General features: G+C 40.8%; 1 protein-coding gene across 1 annotated transcript; it reads left to right on the top strand.

The window, feature by feature from the left end:
* Positions 1-6314: 6314 nt before the first annotated feature.
* LOC139368269 (protein kinase, membrane associated tyrosine/threonine 1) lies at positions 6315-16436 on the top strand. Its single transcript, XM_071106992.1, has 8 exons — positions 6315-6608; positions 6963-7445; positions 7593-7830; positions 8123-8411; positions 8559-8665; positions 9329-9501; positions 11390-11610; positions 15652-16436. The coding sequence occupies exons 2-8, from the start codon at positions 7074-7076 to the stop codon at positions 16055-16057; spliced, it is 1806 nt and encodes a 601-aa protein (XP_070963093.1). The 5' UTR covers positions 6315-6608; positions 6963-7073; the 3' UTR covers positions 16058-16436.
* The last annotated feature ends 3128 nt before the right edge of the window (positions 16437-19564 follow it).

Raw genomic sequence — 19564 nt, 5'->3', positions numbered from 1 at the left:
ATCTCACTTCCTTCACAACAGTTCTGCACTGCACCGTTTGCTCAGACTTCTGCGAAGGCCGCATGGCCATGTAGCGCCTTTAAGGGGCAAGGGTTCTAGTCTAGAAGCACAGTTTCAACTGCTCCTACAGTTTTGCTCCGGTATTGCAGTTTAACTGACGCTTGGCCCAGAAAGATAACTTCCAAAGTCACATTGAGAAGTCAAATTCTCAATGTGACTCCTTTATTCATCACCTTTGTGCACACAACATCCATTGAATTCTTAAAATAATTGTCGCTGAGGACGATTTATTTTTCATCACTCACAGCTGAAGATATTAACATTTTATATTCAGCCAATGTTTTTGGATGATATGATGACTTCGCTGCTGCTACTGAGTGCTAGTGCGCATGTGATGTTGGTCGCAATAAACCAGATGCAACTTGGATATAGACGGTCCATGAATCGGCATATATGAACATTCGTTTTTTTGTTTGTTAATTTTTGTTGCTGTTATTGTATTTAATTTTTTTATTAAACTTTTGAAATTGCACAAACATATACGAAACTTGAATTATACATTCAAAATGCATATTTAGCAAAGAACATAACCAAGCACACAGGTTTAAAAAAAGGAAAGGGAAAAAAAGAAAGAAAAATAATTATAAAACATAAATATAGTGTATTTTTTAATAGAACACTTAAATGTCACAGAGGTTTTATACTGTAAATGTAATTATACATATCATATCAGCTTGTATGTATCAAAGGCAACAATGCAATGAGTTTCGGGGCACATTTGTTTTTAACAAATCTTAATGATTGCACAAAAATATCAAGCTCTCTTTCAAAAAAATTGTAATATTGAGGAAGTTTTCAAAAATCTACATTTGTATATAAAGAATTTGGCTAATACAATTACATTATTGACCATGAAATTGAAATGATTATAATCTTGGAATAAACCAAATTTGATGACATTGTATGTGAAATTGGCAATATTAATATTCTTTGAAAGTAATAAATCATGTAACTCCACTCAGGAAGTGGTAATATAATCACAGCAAAATAGAATATGTTCAATGTCATTCTGACAAAATGTACAGTAATTACGCTCTACACTGAATTTCAATCTTAAAAATTAATTTGATGAATAAATATTATTCTCTACTCTTTGGCCTTGGGTGGTATAGGGAAAGACAAATATTTTTTTCTTATTTTCTTGGTTACAGATACATAATAATTGTTTAACTGTTCTGGGAAGATTTCTTTCTAAATAACTTGTCTGACATGTTTATTGTTACACTTCTTATACCGCAAACAACAGCCATTGATGTATAAAGATGGTAGGCAAGGAGACACATCTGAATATAATAGGGCTGGCCCCAACTAAATAAAATCTTGGTCAACCGAAAGATGTGTGTTATTTCGACCACTCGATTACTCTACATTTTTAAATGTGTATTTTTCCATATATAGACACAACCTATGCATTTTAGTATAATCAACTATATGCATTGAGCTTGTCTGATGCTTTAAGCTTACAGTTTGATGCCAGAGATCTAGATAACCAGAAGAAAAAAACCTTAACCTGACCCAGCTGTTCTCCCCCTGCTCCTGCTTGCTTTCAGAGATTCTGCAATTACTCTCCTGAAGTTGCCGGTAATAGGCTACACGAGCAGTTGGCAACCTTTCTCATGTGGAATGTCAATTTATCTTACAATTTATACCGATCTGTGTGCCAGTTATGGTTTTCAAATACACATTTTTGTGAAACAGTTTCATTTAATTTATAATAACGTCTTCGTATCTCAAAATCATTGTCATGACGTTAAAACAATTTTTATCCAAATCTACATGAAAATGATACAACCCTAAAAAGTAACTTCTATTGCTAACTATGTAAAGATAGCCTACATAAAGCCAACAAATTTAAACATTGCAGCCTGCAGGTAGAAAATATCCTGATAAAAATAAATATCCTATAAATCACATTGGCTACACATGGCCTGTCTGCAACGAACTTGAAACATCGTATCAACTATTAACTTGGGTCTAGCTTGCTCTACCAAAACTTGCAACATTGCATAAAATATTCTGTGCTCTCAGAGTTTCCATGCTAGTAAGCTCGGACAGACACAGCTGTAGGCTATTTGCACAAGGGATAAAAAGCAATGCTTGACTTGGGCAGGAGCTTACCATACATTACCAGAGCTGAGTACCGGTACCTCAAATTTTCCACTGCTTGAGCTCCTGTTCCTCTTATAGAATATTAGCTCAAAAGTATTGTGGAGCTCCTGCACCTAAATATAAACAGTACCAGCACCCAAAATGAGTAGCGGAACCTATTTCAATCCAAGTCTAGCACTGATAAGCCTATTTTATGAAGTTTCCACTGGATCAGAGCATGGCATTTTTCCCTTTCACGCTGAGTGGTTATCAAAAGGGAAACATTACTTTGAGAAGTTCCACATGTGCATTAAGCAAATCAGAAATTGTATCAGATCCCCAAATGGGCACATTTACAATGGCTTTGGAAATTATTCAGACCCCGTAACTTTTTCCACATTTTGTTATGCTACAGCCTTGTTCTAAAATGTAATCAATATTTTTTCCCCCCTCATCAATCTACACACGATTTTTTGGGGCTGATTTTATAATAAAATAATAATAAAATATTACATTTACATTAATATTCAGACCCTTCACTCAAAGAGGGACATTGCAATTTATTGCAATTCATCTGATCACTCTTCATAACATTCTGGAGTATATGCAAATTGCCATCAACTGAGGCAGCAGACTTTGTGAAAATTAATATTTGTGTCATTCTCAAAACTTTTGGCCACGACTGTACTACTGGTGATATATGTAATGGGAAATTGATATACACTAAGGAACACAAATCATTTACTCAATAAAGTTATGAAACAATGAACGTGCACAAATTGGGGGGAGAGAGCACATTCTGGAGAGAGATGTGCATTGTGCATCTGGGCGCATGGTCAATCAGAAGTCTGCATTGGCCGTGCAGCATTTATGGTGGTATGGCCTCAGTAGAAGTCAGGACAAGAATGGCCTCAGCATAAGTCATTCATACTTCTTGCGCTTCACGGAGCAGTGCAGAGCTGTGTATAGGATGTACCGCCCCCACCTACCGTCAACCAATCATGTCAATGCGGAGCTATACAGAGCTCTACGCATTGTTGCAAAATTTGGGAGGCGCATTGGCGATGCAGTATAGAGCTGGATTTGGCCTCTGCATGCCTCTGGAGCTTGTGTCACACCCTCCATATGGAGCCTCCCACCACATTTTAGAATCAAGCATAAATTGGCTTTTAGTCTAGGCCTCTGCAATGGATTAGTTCACTGAGATGGGCGTAAATAGTGCAAATGTATATACAGTTGAAGTCGGAAGTTTACATACACTTAGGTTGAAGTCATTAAAACTCGTTTTTCAACCACTCTACAAATTTCTTGTTAACAAAGATAGTTTTGGCAAGTCGGTTAGGACATCTACTTTGCGCATGACACAAGTAAGTTTTCCAACAATTGTTTACAGACAGATTATTTCACTTATAAATCACTGTATCACAATTCCAGTGGGTCAGAAGTTTACATACACTAAGTTGACTGTGACTTTAAGCAGCTTGGAAAATTCCAGAAAATGATGTCATGGCTTTAGAAGCTTCTGATAGGCTAAATTACATCATTTGAGTCAATTGGAGGTGTACCTGTGGATGTATTTCAAGGCTTACCTTCAAACTCAGTGCCTCTCAGAGACGCGTTCTGTCTCCTAGAGATGAACGTACTTTGGTGCGAAAAGTGCAAATCAATCCCAGAACAACAGCAAAGGACCTTGTGAAGATGCTCTAGGAAACAGGTACAAAAGTATCTACAGTGCCTTGCGAAAGTATTCGGCCCCCTTGAACTTTGCGACCTTTTGCCACATTTCAGGCTTCAAACATAAAGATATAAAACTGTATTTTTTTGTGAAGAATTAACAACAAGTGGGACACAATCATGAAGTGGAACGACATTTATTGGATATTTCAAACTTTTTTAACAAATCAAAAACTGAAAAATTGGCAGTGCAAAATTATTCAGCCCCTTTACTTTCAGTGCAGCAAACTCTCTCCAGAAGTTCAGTGAGGATCTCTGAATGATCCAATGTTGACCTAAATGACTAATGATGATAAATACAATCCACCTGTGTGTAATCATGTCTCCGTATAAATGCACCTGCACTGTGATAGTATCAGAGGTCCGTTAAAAGCGCAGAGAGCATCATGAAGAACAAGGAACACACCAGGCAGGTCCGAGATACTGTTGTGAAGAAGTTTAAAGCCGGATTTGGATACAAAAATATTTCCCAAGCTTTAAACATCCCAAGGAGCACTGTGCAAGTGATAATATTGAAATGGAAGGAGTATCAGACCACTGCAAATCTACCAAGACCTGGCCGTCCCTTTAAACTTTCAGCTCATACAAGGAGAAGACTGATCAGAGATGCAGCCAAGAGGCCCATGATCACTCTGGATGAACTGCAGAGATCTACAGCTGAGGTGGGAGACTCTGTCCATAGGACAACAATCAGTCGTATATTGCACAAATCTGGCCTTTATGGAAGAGTGGCAAGAAGAAAGCCATTTCTTAAAGATATCCATAAAAAGTGTTGTTTAAAGTTTGCCACAAGCCACCTGGGAGACACACCAAACATGTGGAAGAAGGTGCTCTGTTCAGATGAAACCAAAATTGAACTTTTTGGCAACAATGCAAAACGTTATGTTTGGCGTAAAAGCAACACACCATCCCCACTGTCAAACATGGTGGTGGCAGCATCATGGTTTGGGCCTGCTTTTCTTCAGCAGGGACAGGGAAGATGGTTAAAATTGATGGGAAGATGGATGGAGCCAAATACAGGACCATTCTGGAGGAAAACCTGATGGAGTCTGCAAAAGACCTGGGACTGGGACGGAGATTTGTCTTCCAACAAGACAATGATCCAAAACATAAAGCAAAATCTACAATGGAATGGTTCAAAAATAAACATATCCAGGTGTTAGAATGGCCAAGTCAAAGTCCAGACCTGAATCCAATCGAGAATCTGTGGAAAGAACTGAAAACTGCTGTTCACAAATGCTCTCCATCCAACCTCACTGAGCTCGAGCTGTTTTGCAAGGAGGAATGGGAAAACATTTCAGTCTCTCGATGTGCAAAACTGATAGACACACCCCAAGCGACTTACAGCTGTAATCGCAGCAAAAGGTGGCGCTACAAAGTATTAACTTAAGGGGGCTGAATCATTTTGCACGCCCAATTTTTCAGTTTTTGATTTATTAAAAAAGTTTGAAATATCCAATAAATGTCGTTCCACTTCATGATTGTGTCCCACTTGTTGTTGATTCTTCACAAAAAAATACAGTTTTATATCTTTATGTTTGAAGCCTGAAATGTGGCAAAAGGTCGCAAAGTTCAAGGGGGCCGAATACTTTCGCAAGGCACTGTAGTTTGTAGGATGACGGGGAGGGAAGATGCTCCCCTGAGGTTTTGTTTGGGGTTTTTGTTTAGTTAAATTAAAATACCATTATTGGAGTATGAATGAAAATTATGAGTTGTAAAGAATGAATGGTATTGAACGTAATAAATTATTTTTTCTAAAAAATAAAAAAAAATGTGTTAATTGTAGGGATGCCCATGGAGCTGGGGATAAGAAATATCCCATGCGAGAGAGGTAGGTTGAGGTTTCCAAGGTTAGAGTAATGCAGAAGTTGTCATATGCTGAGGCACTTAAGAAAGTAGAGGAAGATGGGTCAAGGGGGAGGAATCCTGAGAGGGGTGTGAGTAGTAGATCTGTACCAGTACAGAGGGATAGGCCGGCAAGTGACAAGTTTCAGTCAAATTAGATTTTTAGCATTTTATAGCAATGGTTGTTAACGCTACTGCAGGGATGGAACGTGAGTCGCAGAAAATTGAGGTGGTGGCAGCTGCATATTCTACGGAGTATGGGTGCAGAATTGCTTTAAAGGCATTGCATGGTCAATCTGATGTCTGAATTGGCCGTGCAGTATTTACAGTGCGAGACTTGACATCAGAAGAGTTACAGGGTGTGTTACGTGACGGTGTCACATCCTTTCAAGTTGTTGGCATGAGGTGGGACTAAATAGTGGAGTAGGGTGTGTTTTAAATTTTTTTTTTTTTTTTTTAAATGTGTGAGTGTAGTGTTCGATGGTAGGGTATTTGTTTTTTTCAAGCAAAGCATAAGGGAGTTGTACTCCAGTCTAGTAGGTGGCGGTAATGCAACATATATTGGATGCCAACCGCCGTTAAACCTCATCGAAGAAGAAGTCCTCCGGTCGCAATATTGGGCTGCAGCTAACCGTACTTGGTTGAGGCGGGGAAAGTCGTTCTCCTTTGGTTCAGGAACATATATTTTCCATGAAATACAATGTGCTTGACTTGGATAGGAGCTAGCCAGCTCTATTTGCCAACTATCGAACGTTAACCAGTATATTTTAATCTAAAGATGACTTTCGTGTTTCTCTGGTCATAAGAATGCTACTATTAGCTACGTTGATGACTGCCACTTGGAATTAAGCTGTTCATTTTGATAGAATTCGTCCAGTCTGGTAAGTAAACTCCTTTTGGAGACCTGGCTAGTTGTTGTTTAAATTGAATAATGCAATGTCCATGTAATGTTAACGTTAAGATTACCCAAATCGATGGCAAGGCTACAGTTATTAGCTGACAACGTTAATTTATTTACCAGAAACAAGATCAATGACATTTGTGCCAGCTTAGTTGGTCAATGGGTATTTGACTGACACGTCACCCATGTGGTTCAGGCTATTATTGTTAGCTACCTAAAGTGGCTTTGATTAGGTTGTCTTTTACAGATTTGTTATCCGTTTTGCACCCAATGTCAACATCATCTTGTCTTGACTATGTTGAAAGCGCACTAATGTTGACCTTTATTTTCTCAGCTCTGAATCTCAGAACTTGTGCTCAGAAACTCAGGATCCTACGGTCACCTTACCTTCCCTGTCACTTCCCAGGCCAATGCTCCTTTATTGATCCCTCAACTTCTCCAAGCCATGTCTGTGTACTTGGAAACCAAAGTTGCCACCACACCTCTCCCCCTCCCCACCCACTTCTCCAAGGCTGAGCAGTCCTTCTCCCTTAAGAAACGCCGCCTCCCCTTCTCTTCATCCTCCACCTCATCTCTCTCGACTCCCGCCCATATCTCGCACTCACTACCCCCGCGCCCCCCGTCCAAGGGCTGCCCCCCTCTGAGCCGGGTCTTCCCCCAGCGCCCCCCGTCCCCCTGGTCTCCCCTCTCCCACTCCCTCATCAAATCTCCCCCTCCGCTGTCGCTGTACGACCCCGGCAGACAGCAGTCCTACTTCAACCAGTGCTTCACCAACCTGGGCCTGCTGGGGAGAGGGTCCTTCGGTGAGGTGTACAAGGTGAGTGGGAACTGTCCAAAACGGATGCACGGGAAATTAAAATATCATAGATAAAATAAAATGTATCATGTCAATCAACATCTTTAATGTGGAGAGCCTAAATAACACAAGAACAAGATCTCAGAGCTCCACTTGACCGCTTCCCAGGTGCTGAGCCACCAGGACGGGCACTACTACGCTGTCAAGCGTTCAGTCCAGCGCTTCAGGGGCAACAGTGAGCGCAACAGGAGCATGCGGGAGGCCCAGAACCACGAGCGCCTGTGCCCCCACCCACACATCCTGGGCTTTGTGGCAGCCTGGGAGGAGGGGTGCCGCTTGTACATCCAGATGGAGCTGTGCTGCACCAGCCTGCTGCTGCACGCCGAGGCCCAACCTTCCAGCCCAGGTCAGTCAGTAAAAATTGGAAAGGTGCACTGTGTGACACATCATATGTTGCATACTACTGTTCCATGGATGTGATTTGTGAATGGCAGTGAAATTAAATGTAGTTAATGTGAGTTTCTTTGTATTTGTTTATAGTTCTAGTTACCTATTTCTATGACATTTGGGGTGTGATGATTTCTGTTGATACACTTTGTCTGACCGCCACTGATACACAATACGGCTGTGCTAACAATACCTGAGGAATGTAACCCTGTGTGTCCATAATGACACATTTTTCTCCCATTACTCTACAGATGAGCCTGCAGCGTGGGCATACTTGTGCGACCTCCTTTCGGCGCTGCACCACCTTCATGCTCGTGGCTTCGCCCACCTGGACCTCAAGCCGGCCAACGTGTTCCTGACGCGCTCTGGCCGCCTCAAACTAGGAGACTTTGGGCTGGCCCTGGAGCTCCGAGGGGAGGGAGTCGCCGCTGGCCTGCCGGAGGGGAAGGGGAGGGAGAAGGATGTCCAGGAGGGTGATCCCCGATACATGGCCCCAGAGCTGCTGAAGGGCGAGTATGGCCCTGCTGCTGATGTTTTCAGGTGATGATGCCGGTGCTCCCTATACTCCTTAATAATGGAGGAAGTGATTCCCCTTTACGATGTGAAGTGCTTTGAGCATCTGGTGGGGAAAAAACATGATTTATATCTAATCAATTAGTAATAATGAGACTTTCCTGTTTTTCTCAGTCTTGGCGTGTCCATCTTGGAGCTGGCTTGCAATATGGAGGTGCCAAAAGGGGGAGAGGGATGGCAGCAGCTTAGACAAGGCCGTCTACCTGCAGAGTTTACCAATGGTAATGGCAGGTTGTTGTTTTTTTGTACAATATATTTATGGGCTTTTTTTTATTTTTACAATTTAACAATCTTCTAAATATGACACAGATAATGGGTAATGGCAGCTTTTACACATCTGGGACCGTATCCACAAAGCATCTCAGAGAAGGTACTTGGAATCCTGTTAACCTGTTTTTAAGACAAAAAAACTCAACTCGGAGTAGGTTTTAGGATGATGTTCAGACACTGCTCAAACTCTGAGCCAGGAGTAAAACTCCTCATAAAAGTTTCTCAGGTGCTAATCACGACAGTTTGAGGTACCGCAAAGGAAAGATGCTGATGACTCATTGATATTCTAACAAATGATGGGAAATACCCAATTGCGGTAAGGCATCGCCAGCTGTGAACACGTTTCGGACAACCACGTTGAATGTAACTAACTGTACATCAAATGTTGCAATGATAAAACGCAGTGAAATTAACCTGCACACTGTCATGTCCTTCCATGTGTTTGTCTAATATTGAAAAGCAATCGGGAGCATCAGTGTAAGGGAATAATTTTTTTCATATGGTTTGCACCTGGCAAATTTGTCTCGAGTCTGGACCTTCACATTTTATGCCTATTAGGGTCATCCTTTTTATCTTAAATTTTCTGTTTCCCGTTATTGTCTGTATACTTCCAGGCCTGTCAGTGGAGCTGCAGACTGTGCTGCGGATGATGCTGGCCCCGGAGCTGTCTGTGAGGGCCACCGTGCCCGAGCTCCTCACCCTGCCAGTGGTCAGGAGACACAGTTGGAGGCGCCATGTCTCCCTCTTCCTCCGCGAAACCCTGCTCACACTAGTCGCCTTCTGCCAGGTTGGTAAACCCAGCCGCCATAACTTTCCGCCTCCCTCTAAACTGCGATTTAACTATTTTAATAATACATTTTGTTCAAACTCAACTGCTAACCAGCATAAGAAAATATATTCTAAAGTAGCTATGATACACATGTTGGATACAGGGGTGCAAACTAGTCACCTTTCGGCAAAATTTGCCGTTTTGAATCCAAAATAGGTGACCTACATGATTCGTGTAGATACATTGAGAAAATGTTGGTTGGGGGGTGGCTTTGGATCATTACTGGCTGTAAGCGAACGAGTGATGTGCTTTTGGAGCAATAGTGGCTGTATCCAAGGCTCAGCTAATTGTTCACATAACAACATAATGCAGCACGTGACTGAAGAGAGAAGGAACAACCAATTTGCTAGTTACAGCATCAGCGTGCGCTCTGGAAAGACAGCAGAGAGTAGAAACGCAGTTTGCCGGTTACAGCAGCACGTTCCCTGAACGATAACGAAGAGGTAGGTGAGAAGCCTGACCACGGGGACAGGTGTGAGAAGATGATGGAGCGTACTTGAAAAACAACTGGCATTTGGAAAGTTTGAGATGAGGGAGAAAGTGTGGTGGAACAAGTATTGTTAGCATTGTTAAGTAGCTTGCTAGCTGGATCAAATTCTCCGTTAGCTAGCCAGAGAAATGTTGAGCAACATTAGCCAACTTAACTGATCAAATTGAGTTTATGGTGTGAAAATTAGTTGGTTAATGAAGTCAGACAGCTAACGTTGTCTAGCTAATGTTACAACATCAGATGAGCTAACGTTAGTAACCTAACCAATTCGCTATAGTATTAACTGGTATTTGACTCCTTTCCGTTCCTCAATTTATAACACTTTAGTTGCTTACTAGGACCCTGGCAATCTGACATTTTAACTAGCTAACTAACTACTTGCTGTGAAATAATGTTTTCCATCTACAGTATGTGGTTAATTTTCAGAATGAGAGAATTAGTTGAAAATGAGGCATTGCTTGTTAAACAAGTGGATTCAGGGATCAAGTGTAGCTGAGCTGGGCCTGGCTTAAGCTGGATGCCACTCTGGAGGTGAAAGGAACACCACACACTTTCCCTCTTTCTCACTTTTTCAATACAGTGGATTAAAAGGGGTATGCTAGGTGTACTCTCTGCCTGAAAGAGATCAATTATGCCAACAAAGGGTATCATGCTCTGCTGGCACATTGTAGAACACATGTCCACAGGCAGAAAGTGTATAATGTAGTAATGTGCAGTGTAGTCCAAAAATATTGCTTTTGTTGTTGAACTTGACAGTATCACTTGTGTGAGAGTGAGGGGGATTGTTATGTTTATTTTACTCTGAACATTATTTTTGCACATGTAGCCTTGTGCACTTGATCGATATCTTCTATAGTGGCCACTATAATAGAGCAAAAAGAGTGCCAGTTAGAATGAAACTATTTCTACTTTTAAGATGTTTTTCCCCAAGTGCAATATTTTAGATATGTGGTCACAAATGTTCTATTATAAAGGCTGTCATGGCTAACTGCAATATTGGTGTATTGTTTTTTTTTTCCCCTCAAGACTTCAGTGTCGTTTGCTGTAAAGTCTAGGCAACAAATAGCATTGGATTGCTTTTTTATTTTTATTTTTTAGATGAGTTAGGTTCACATTAACCCCTTTTTATTTTACACACAGACTGATCATGTAAATCATATAATTTGTTGTTTAATTATTTAACCTGCATTTCACGCTAAGCAGGGAATTAATTTTTTCGCAAAATAAGTGTCTCCTTTTTGGGCCCTCACCAGTTTGCATCCCTGTGGATAGACTCTCAATGTTGTTCAAGATGGACCTGTTTGATTTGTACTTCTATTCAAATAAACTTGTGTATCTTCTACCTTTCTCTCTTAGTCTATTTTATACTCTGGTTGGGGGCTCTTCTCCTCTCTCAACCTCCCGTTCCTTCCACGCTGGACGCCCCCTTCACCGTGCACCCCTCCAAAGGAGAGTTCGGAGCTGGAGTTCATGCTGCCCCCCAGTGCCATGATGCACACTGACTCAGGCAGCCTCGAGGACGTGGTGTTTCTGCCCGACGCCCTGGGCCCGGAGCACTCCCCCACCTTCTCTCACAGGTAAATGACCAACTCTGAACTGACACGAGACCAGATAACATCCAAATGAGAGTGAGCATTTGAGATATTGATTGGGAGGGAGTTCTCCATTTAATGCAACCTCATTGTCCCTTTTTCTGCATATTCATATACACTGAGTGTACAAAACATTAGGACACCTGCTTTTTCCATGAGACTGACCAAGTGAAAGCTATGATCCCTTATTGTTAAATACTCTTCAATCGGTGTAGATGAAGGGGTTAAAAAGTATTTTTGAGACATTGATGTATGTTTGCCATTCAGAGTGTGAATGGGCAAGACAAAAGATTTTACTGTCTTTGAACGGGGTATGGTAGTAGATGCAATGCGCACCGGTTTGAGTCTGTCAAGAACCACAACACTGCTGGACCTTAGTTCCACTTCTTTCAGCAAAAAAACAAGAAACTGCGATTGCAGTGGGCTAAGGAATGAAAACAGTAGCCCCTGGAGAATTGGAAAAACATTGCCTGGTCGGAATCTGGGTTCCTGCTGATGGGTGGACTAGGGTATGGAGAAAAGCATTTACTCAAGTGGTTATCAACATTGCAGGCTGGTGATGTGGGATGTTTTCATGGCACACTTTGGGCCCCTTGATGAAAGTGGAGCAACGTTTGAATGCCACAGGATATCTGAACATCATTGCTAATCAGGTGCATCCCTTCATGGCGGTAGTGTATCCATCTGCAACTCAGTTTTTTTTCAGCAGGATTATGCCACAAGGCTAGGATTGTCCAGGAATGGTTCCATGAACATGTCTGTGAATTCAGCTTACTGCAGTGGCCTGCCCAGTCACAAGATCTCAATCCAGTTGAGCATCTGTGGGATGAGATGGAACGAGCTATTTAGAGTAGTGATCCACTACCAGCCAACTTGACACAACTGTGGGATGCATTGGAGTCAACATTGGCTAGCATCCGTGGGGAACGCTTTCGACACCATTTAGAATCCATGCCCAATGAAGTGAGGCTGTTCTGAGGCAAAAGTGGGTGCAAGTCAATATTAGGAAGGTGTTCCTAATGTTTTGTACACTCAGACTACTTTACTGTCGCTGGATAATGTACAGTACCAGTCAAAAGTTTGGACACCTGTTCGTTCAATGTTTTTTCTTTATTTTTTATTATTTTCTATGTTGTAGAATAATAGTGAAGACATCAATATGACCCCATAGACACTGTATATTCGATAGGCAATGACTTGTAAAAACTACAAACCTCAGATTTCCCACTTCCTGGTTGGATTTTTTTCTCAGGTTTTCGCCTGCCATATGAGTTCTGTTATACTCACAGACATCATTCAAACAGTTTTAGAAACTTCAGTGTTTTCTATCCAAATCTACTAATTATATGCATATTCTAGCTTTTGGGCCTGAGTAGCAGGCAGTTTACTCTGGGCACCTTATTATCCAAGCTACTCAATACTGCCCCCCCCCCCCAGTCCCAAAAGTTAGGAACAAATTCTTATTTACAATGACGGCCTACTGAAAAAAAAAATATATTTTTATTTTTTATACATCACGACAAGAGACAACACTACATAAAGAGAGACCTAAGACACAACAGCATGGCAGCAACACATGGCAGCATCACAAACATGGTACAAACATTATTGGGCACAGACAACAGCACAAATGGCAAGACGGTAGACACAACAATACATCACGCGAAGCAGCCACAACTGTCAGTAAGAGTGTCCATGATTGAGTCTTTGAATGAAGAGATTGAGATAAAACGGTCCAGTTTGAGTGTTTGCAGCTCGTTCCAGTCGCTAGCTGAAGCAAACTGAGGAGTGACCCAGGGATGTGTGCTTTGGGGACCTTTAACAGAATGTGACTGGCAGAACGAGTGTTGTATGTGGAGGATGAGGGCTGCAGTAGATATCTCAGATAGGGCAGAGTGAGGCCTAAGAGGGTTTTTATAAATAAGCATCAACCAGTGGGTCTTGCAACGGGTATACAGAGATGACCAGTTTACTGAGTAGTATAGAGTGCAGTGATCTGTCCTGTAAGGAGCATTGGTGGCAAATCTGATGGCCGAATGGTAAAGAACATCTAGCCACTCGAGAGCACCCTTACCTGCCCATCTATACATTTAGTCTCCGTAGTCTAGCATGGGTAGGATGGTCATCTGAATCGGGGTTAGTTTGTCAGCTGGTGGAAGGGGCCAGAAGAGAACTTAGGGCATTTAGAGTACAGGCCGGTGTTGGTGGTGGCTGATAACACCCAGACACAGTCAACAAATAGTTATTTGAACGTTTTTAATGTGTAAAACCAGCAAATCAAATTGTTTAGGGACAGACTTGGTGGAGACAACCGAGCACTGAAGGTGCGTTTCAATTAACAGGTGTGCCTTAAGTTAAAACCTCTAACTACCCATCCCGGATCCGGGAGCGTTGTCATCGACTGACACTAATTAGCATAATGCAACGGACATAAATATTACTAGAAAATATTCATGAAGTCACAAGTGAAATATATTGAAACACAGCTTAGCCTTTTGTTAATCACCCTGTCATCTCAGATTTTGAAAATATGCTTTACAGCCAAAGCAAGACAAGCATTTGTGTAAGTTCATCGATAGCCTAGCATAGCATTATGCCTAGCTAGCAGCAGGCAACCTGGTCACGAAAATCAGAAAAGCAATCAAATTAAATCGTTTACCTTTGAGCTTCGGATGTTTTCACTCACAAGACTCCCAGTTAGATAGCAAATGTTCCTTTTTTCCAAAAATATTATTTTTGTAGCCGAAATAACTCCCGTTAGTTCTTCACGTTTGGCTGAGAATTCGACCGGAAATTGCGGTCACGACAACGCCGAAAAATATTCAAAATTAGCTCCATAATATCGACAGAAACATGGCAAACGTTTTTAAAATCAATCCTCAAGGTGTTTTTCAAATATCTATTCGATAATATATCAACCGGGACAGGTGGCTTCTTAGTAGGAAAGAGAGAAACAATGGCCGCCTTTGTCTATTACGCACAAATCACTCAGAGCCCTCAGCTGGCCACTTACACAATGTTGTCCACGCAAAATTTTCAAAATAAAAGCCTGAAACTATGTCTAGTGGCTGTAGACACATTAGGGAAGCCATAGAAAAGGAATCTGGTTGATATCCCTTTCAATGGGCAATAGGGATGCATAGGAACACAGGGGTTTCAAAATAAGAGTCACTTCCTGATTGGATTTTTCTCAGGCTTTTGCCTGCAATATCAGTTCTGTTATACTCACAGACAATATTTTTACAGTTTTGGAAACTTTTTAGTGTTTTCTATCCTAAGCTGTCAATTATATGCATATTCTAGCATCTGGTCCTGAGAAATAGCCCGTTTACTTTGGGAACGTTATTTTTCCAAAAATGAAAATATTGCCCCCTAGTTTCAAGAGGTTAAGAAGTGCAAGGGTTGCAATATATTTGTCCGCAACTGTACCTGTTAAGCTAAAAGAGTCAACAATAAAAATATATTGAAGGAAAAAGAAAACCGTACACTGCTCTTGATAGTATCACCGATCTTTAATAAGCTTACGTATCGGCCACACGGCCTTCGTCAGAGCTTTTGGGATTTTTTGAAAGTTGCACCATTATGTGGACCTGGCCCCACCCACATCCGTTCCACACATCGAAGGGGGTTGGAGGCAAAGGAAAAATAAATAAGTGCTACCAAATATAACAATATGCATTTCATAAATATTACAAAAGTGTATAAATAACGCGTATTAAACATGTCTGTAAAATCTCAATGAGGACATAGCAAGTTTTCATTAGTCATAGGGTACATCATACGAAAAATCTACAAGAATAATCTACAAGAGACACATATTTCATGTTCAAATTCACAACATAACATACATAGGCATAATAAAAATATATTAAAATAAAATGCAATGTTAGCACTGCTGCTGAAAAAGTATGGTGAGATCAATCTTTTGTCCATCCTTTCAGCCACAGTTACTCAATAGAAAAAGGCTTAACTTATATTTCACTTATTATTGCCCTTTGACATTCTCACAATTTTCTCATTCAACAGAATCAAATCCCGGCTATCCATGGGAAGCACCTCCACCCCTCTGCCGAACTCACCTCCAGTATTCCATCAACTCAGTCCTGCCCACACCCCTACACACTCTGGTCACATCCACACACCTTCACGTAGCCTCAACCTCGCACACACACCCTCCAGCATCCACTCAGACAGATCCCGCCACACAATGACAGCACTCACAGGGTCCCCTAAAGGCACAAGCTCTCACAGACTCAGCCAGATAGACCGGTCCATGGACGCACACAATCAGCACAACACATCTACACACACTTCCCAATGGCCCGTCCGGAACTGGGTCCGCTCAGAGCCCCTCCCTCGACCCAGCTTTGAACCAAAGAACCTGCTCAGTCTGTTTGATGAGACGACTTCTACGTTGGAAGGACAACCCTGAGAACGAGACTGTAAATTGTGTTGAACGACGACGTACTAACTCCGGCTTTACATTGTAATAGATGGAGAACCACTGGACTGAATTGCCATGTGTATTATATAGTTCTCAGTTTCTGTTTTTAAAATGCCTCTTTCAAACAATTGTTTTGCTTGAAATGTGTCAATTTTGTTCCCCTTTTATGAGTTAACAAGTTCTTACTTCAATTTGTAATTGATTGCATTAAAAGAATGGGTCAAGTGATATACAGTATTCCGTTATGAACTTTTCATGTCTTTGTATATTCACAACTATTTTGGTGATGGCAAGAAAATGTTTAATAGCTCATATTTACTGCTATAATCCATGACTCAAAGCCAATTAAAGAGATGTTGGAAGCTTATCCTGTCTTCATACTCAATTGATTACATGTGATCCATAGATGGATCATCCCAAAGATTGACTGAAAATAATATAGTTGCAATTCACACACATCTAGACATAAGGTTAGTGTTCCCACATGGCCATATCTCCATGTTACAGCACTTGTTTACGGAAGACAAAGGCGGCCACCTGTGCTAATTAGCATGCTCTGAACACCTGCGTGTAAGCTTAACCCTTGTGTGGTGTTTTTGTTATTCACCCAATGAACGTGGGTCTGATGGACCTACGGCATTATTGGGTTTTTAAAACAGTACAGCTGTAACAATTGACGTAAAAATACTTAATGTTGACTTATATCAATTACAAGAGATATAGACAGCGTACATGGTTAATATTTGCCATTTACCTCTGCTAGATTACATTTATCAATGAAAGCACTTTTATTTTTTAGAGAATGCGATTTTTGTAAACCAATCAATTTAAATTAAGACATGGGTGGAATTATTGTTTATCTTGAACAAATATAAATGAAACAAGGTTTTCATCACTATTGATGTTTATTGCTTTGAACTGAACAAATTGGAAGGACAAATTTTACATACAGTATTTAATGGAAACGATAAATGAGCCCCGTTGAACACAAATTAAGGCCGGCCTACAAACCACATGAGGAACTGTATTTCTTGCACTTGATGCATGTGTACTGTGTCTTCCTGTCCTTGGGTCCACACACATCGCAGTGCTTCTTGTTGCTTCCGGCTGCAATCTTGAATGATGAAAACACTTTATTCAGGAATTTGTCTAACATCTCACTCACTCACGTAAAATAGTTACAGCAGACCCAGGTAGGAGAGTCAGATACACACACATGCGAAAACATCACTCACACTTACTTGTTGGTTCTGTGGGTCGGACGGTTTAATCGATTTGTAACAGGGAACAACAGTCGAGCTTATTATATGGCCGACTGACCTTCAGTTAGGCCTGCGCAATATAGGCCTATGCAATAATAAATGCATCTTCATATGGGATTTTATTATAGGCATAATAGGATAGGAGTAGCTATAGATTGAAGTTATAGGGCTATGTATACCATGCTATTATGCTTATTACCTTACTTGCATTCTTTCTGTAGGCTACCTCTGTATCATTGACATCCAAAAATGTTTTGGGCATGGAGACAGCAGGTGTGTTTTTCTGCATGGGTTCTGTTGGCTACGATATATTTTTGACTGCATATATTTTCAGAAGGTGAATGCCAAATCATGGCACAGCTGCTCTATTTGGATAGGGCGGTGAGAAATGCAGTGCAGTGTCTTGCTTATCAGAAACATGCTGTGCCGGACACCATGGCATTCCAGGTGCGGTTATGGCCTTTAGGCCATAATTGGTATAGGGGTTGAATTGCCACATCAAACATTTATTATGTTTAAATAGTATATGATATTATCAATGCTCCAATATTGATATAACATAGTTTTATAAACATTTACGTACATACACTTGTTTTCACACCATGAAGCTAAATACACCCCTAGAAAACATAGTGTAACAAGCCAAGTCTGGTCATGGAATCCCCCCCCAATTTTTTGTTTTAGTTTTTTGTCTTTGGGATGAATCAGACATATTTGTTCAATACCCTACCCCTGGTGGCCATGGAGTGCTCAGTAGCGATTTGTAAATCAACAATAGATGAACATATCCAAACATTATTTGACTCGAAGTTCCTTAAGGGATCCTTTTAAAATAATGTCAGACCCACATTCCAAGCTTGAATATCAAGGACTGAAAAACACATTTCAAAAAGTGCACAACTTCAAACATTGAATTGGCATATGGTGATGCAGTACAACTTTATTGAGTTATTAATGAATGTACATATCATTTTACATGTCAATTAGAATGAAATTGGTGAAGATATAATTGACATTCCTAACCCTAGGATTAGGTGGAAAATACAAAATACGCCATATTTGTAGTTCACAACTTCTGGTTTAGGGAACAAATTGTACGTCTTTTTTTGTTTTTAAATAAGCTACATTATTTTTTATTTTTTAAAACTAATATTGCATAAGCAAACGTATCAAAAAGTATAATACAAATTTGACAGGAAACATATGATACCTACAGGAAGTATCAATGTCAGGTCACGCGACATAACCGTTCCGGAAGCACCACTGTGGTCACTAGTTACCACAGCCACAAAGTCATAAACCCAGCCGATTTCTACAATGTATCTTATTAAAATGTGATTTTTAACCTAACCCTAACCTTAACCACACTTCTAACCTCATGCTTAACTATAATCTTAAATTAGGATCACATTTTTGTTTTCATAAATTTTTACAATGTATATATATACTGAGCAAAAATATAAACATAATATGTAAAGTGTTGGTCCTGGTCCCATGCTTCATGAGCTGAAATAAAAGATGTTGCATACGCACAAAAAGCTAATTTCACTCAAATTTTGGGGAAAAATGTGTTTATCTTCCTGTTAGTGAGCATTTCTCATTTTTCCTAGATAATCCATCTAAATGACAGGTGTGGCATATCAAGAAGCTGATTAAACAGCATGATCAATACACAGGTGCACCTTGTGCTGTGGACAATAAGTCCACTCTAAAATGTGCAGTTTTGTCACACAACACAATGCCACAGATTCATCAAGTTTTGAGGGAGAGTGTAATTGGCATGTTGACTGCAGGCATGTCCAGAACTGTTGCCAGTGAATTGAATGTTAATTTATCTACCATAAGTGTTGTTTTAGAGAATTGGGCAGTACGTTTAACTGGCCTCACACCCGCAGACCCCGTGTAACCACGCCAGCCCAGGACCTCCACATTCGGCTTTTTCACCATCGTCTGAGACCAGCCACCTGGACAGCTGATGAAACTGTGGGTCTGCAAAAACTGTCAGAAACCATCTCAGGGAAGCTCATCTGTGTGCTTGTTGTCCTCATCAGGGTCTTGACCTGACTGCAGTTTGGCGTCGTAACCATCTTCAATGGACAAATGCTCACCTTCGATGACCACTGGCAAGGCAGAGAAGTGTGCTCTTCACGGATGAATCCTGTACAGGACACATGGGACTATAATTTGAAAAGCAGATGTTGGCTGCGTTTCCTTTACTCTGTGGTCCAACTCA

This window comes from Oncorhynchus clarkii, chromosome 16 (genome assembly GCF_045791955.1).
Source record: "Oncorhynchus clarkii lewisi isolate Uvic-CL-2024 chromosome 16, UVic_Ocla_1.0, whole genome shotgun sequence".
NCBI lineage: Eukaryota > Metazoa > Chordata > Actinopteri > Salmoniformes > Salmonidae > Oncorhynchus > Oncorhynchus clarkii.
Note: the sequence above shows the minus strand (reverse complement) of the source record. Positions and strands in the feature narration are given on the sequence as shown.

Excerpts from the sequence above, each read along its gene's own strand:
- LOC139368269 (XM_071106992.1), top strand. The coding sequence starts at position 7,074 with ATGTCTGTGTACTTGGAAACCAAAGTTGCCACCACACCTCTCCCCCTC. Across the intron at positions 8,412-8,558 it reads CCTGCTGCTGATGTTTTCAG|TCTTGGCGTGTCCATCTTGG; the intron begins GTGATGATGCCG and ends TGTTTTTCTCAG. Across the intron at positions 9,502-11,389 it reads CACTAGTCGCCTTCTGCCAG|TCTATTTTATACTCTGGTTG; the intron begins GTTGGTAAACCC and ends TTTCTCTCTTAG.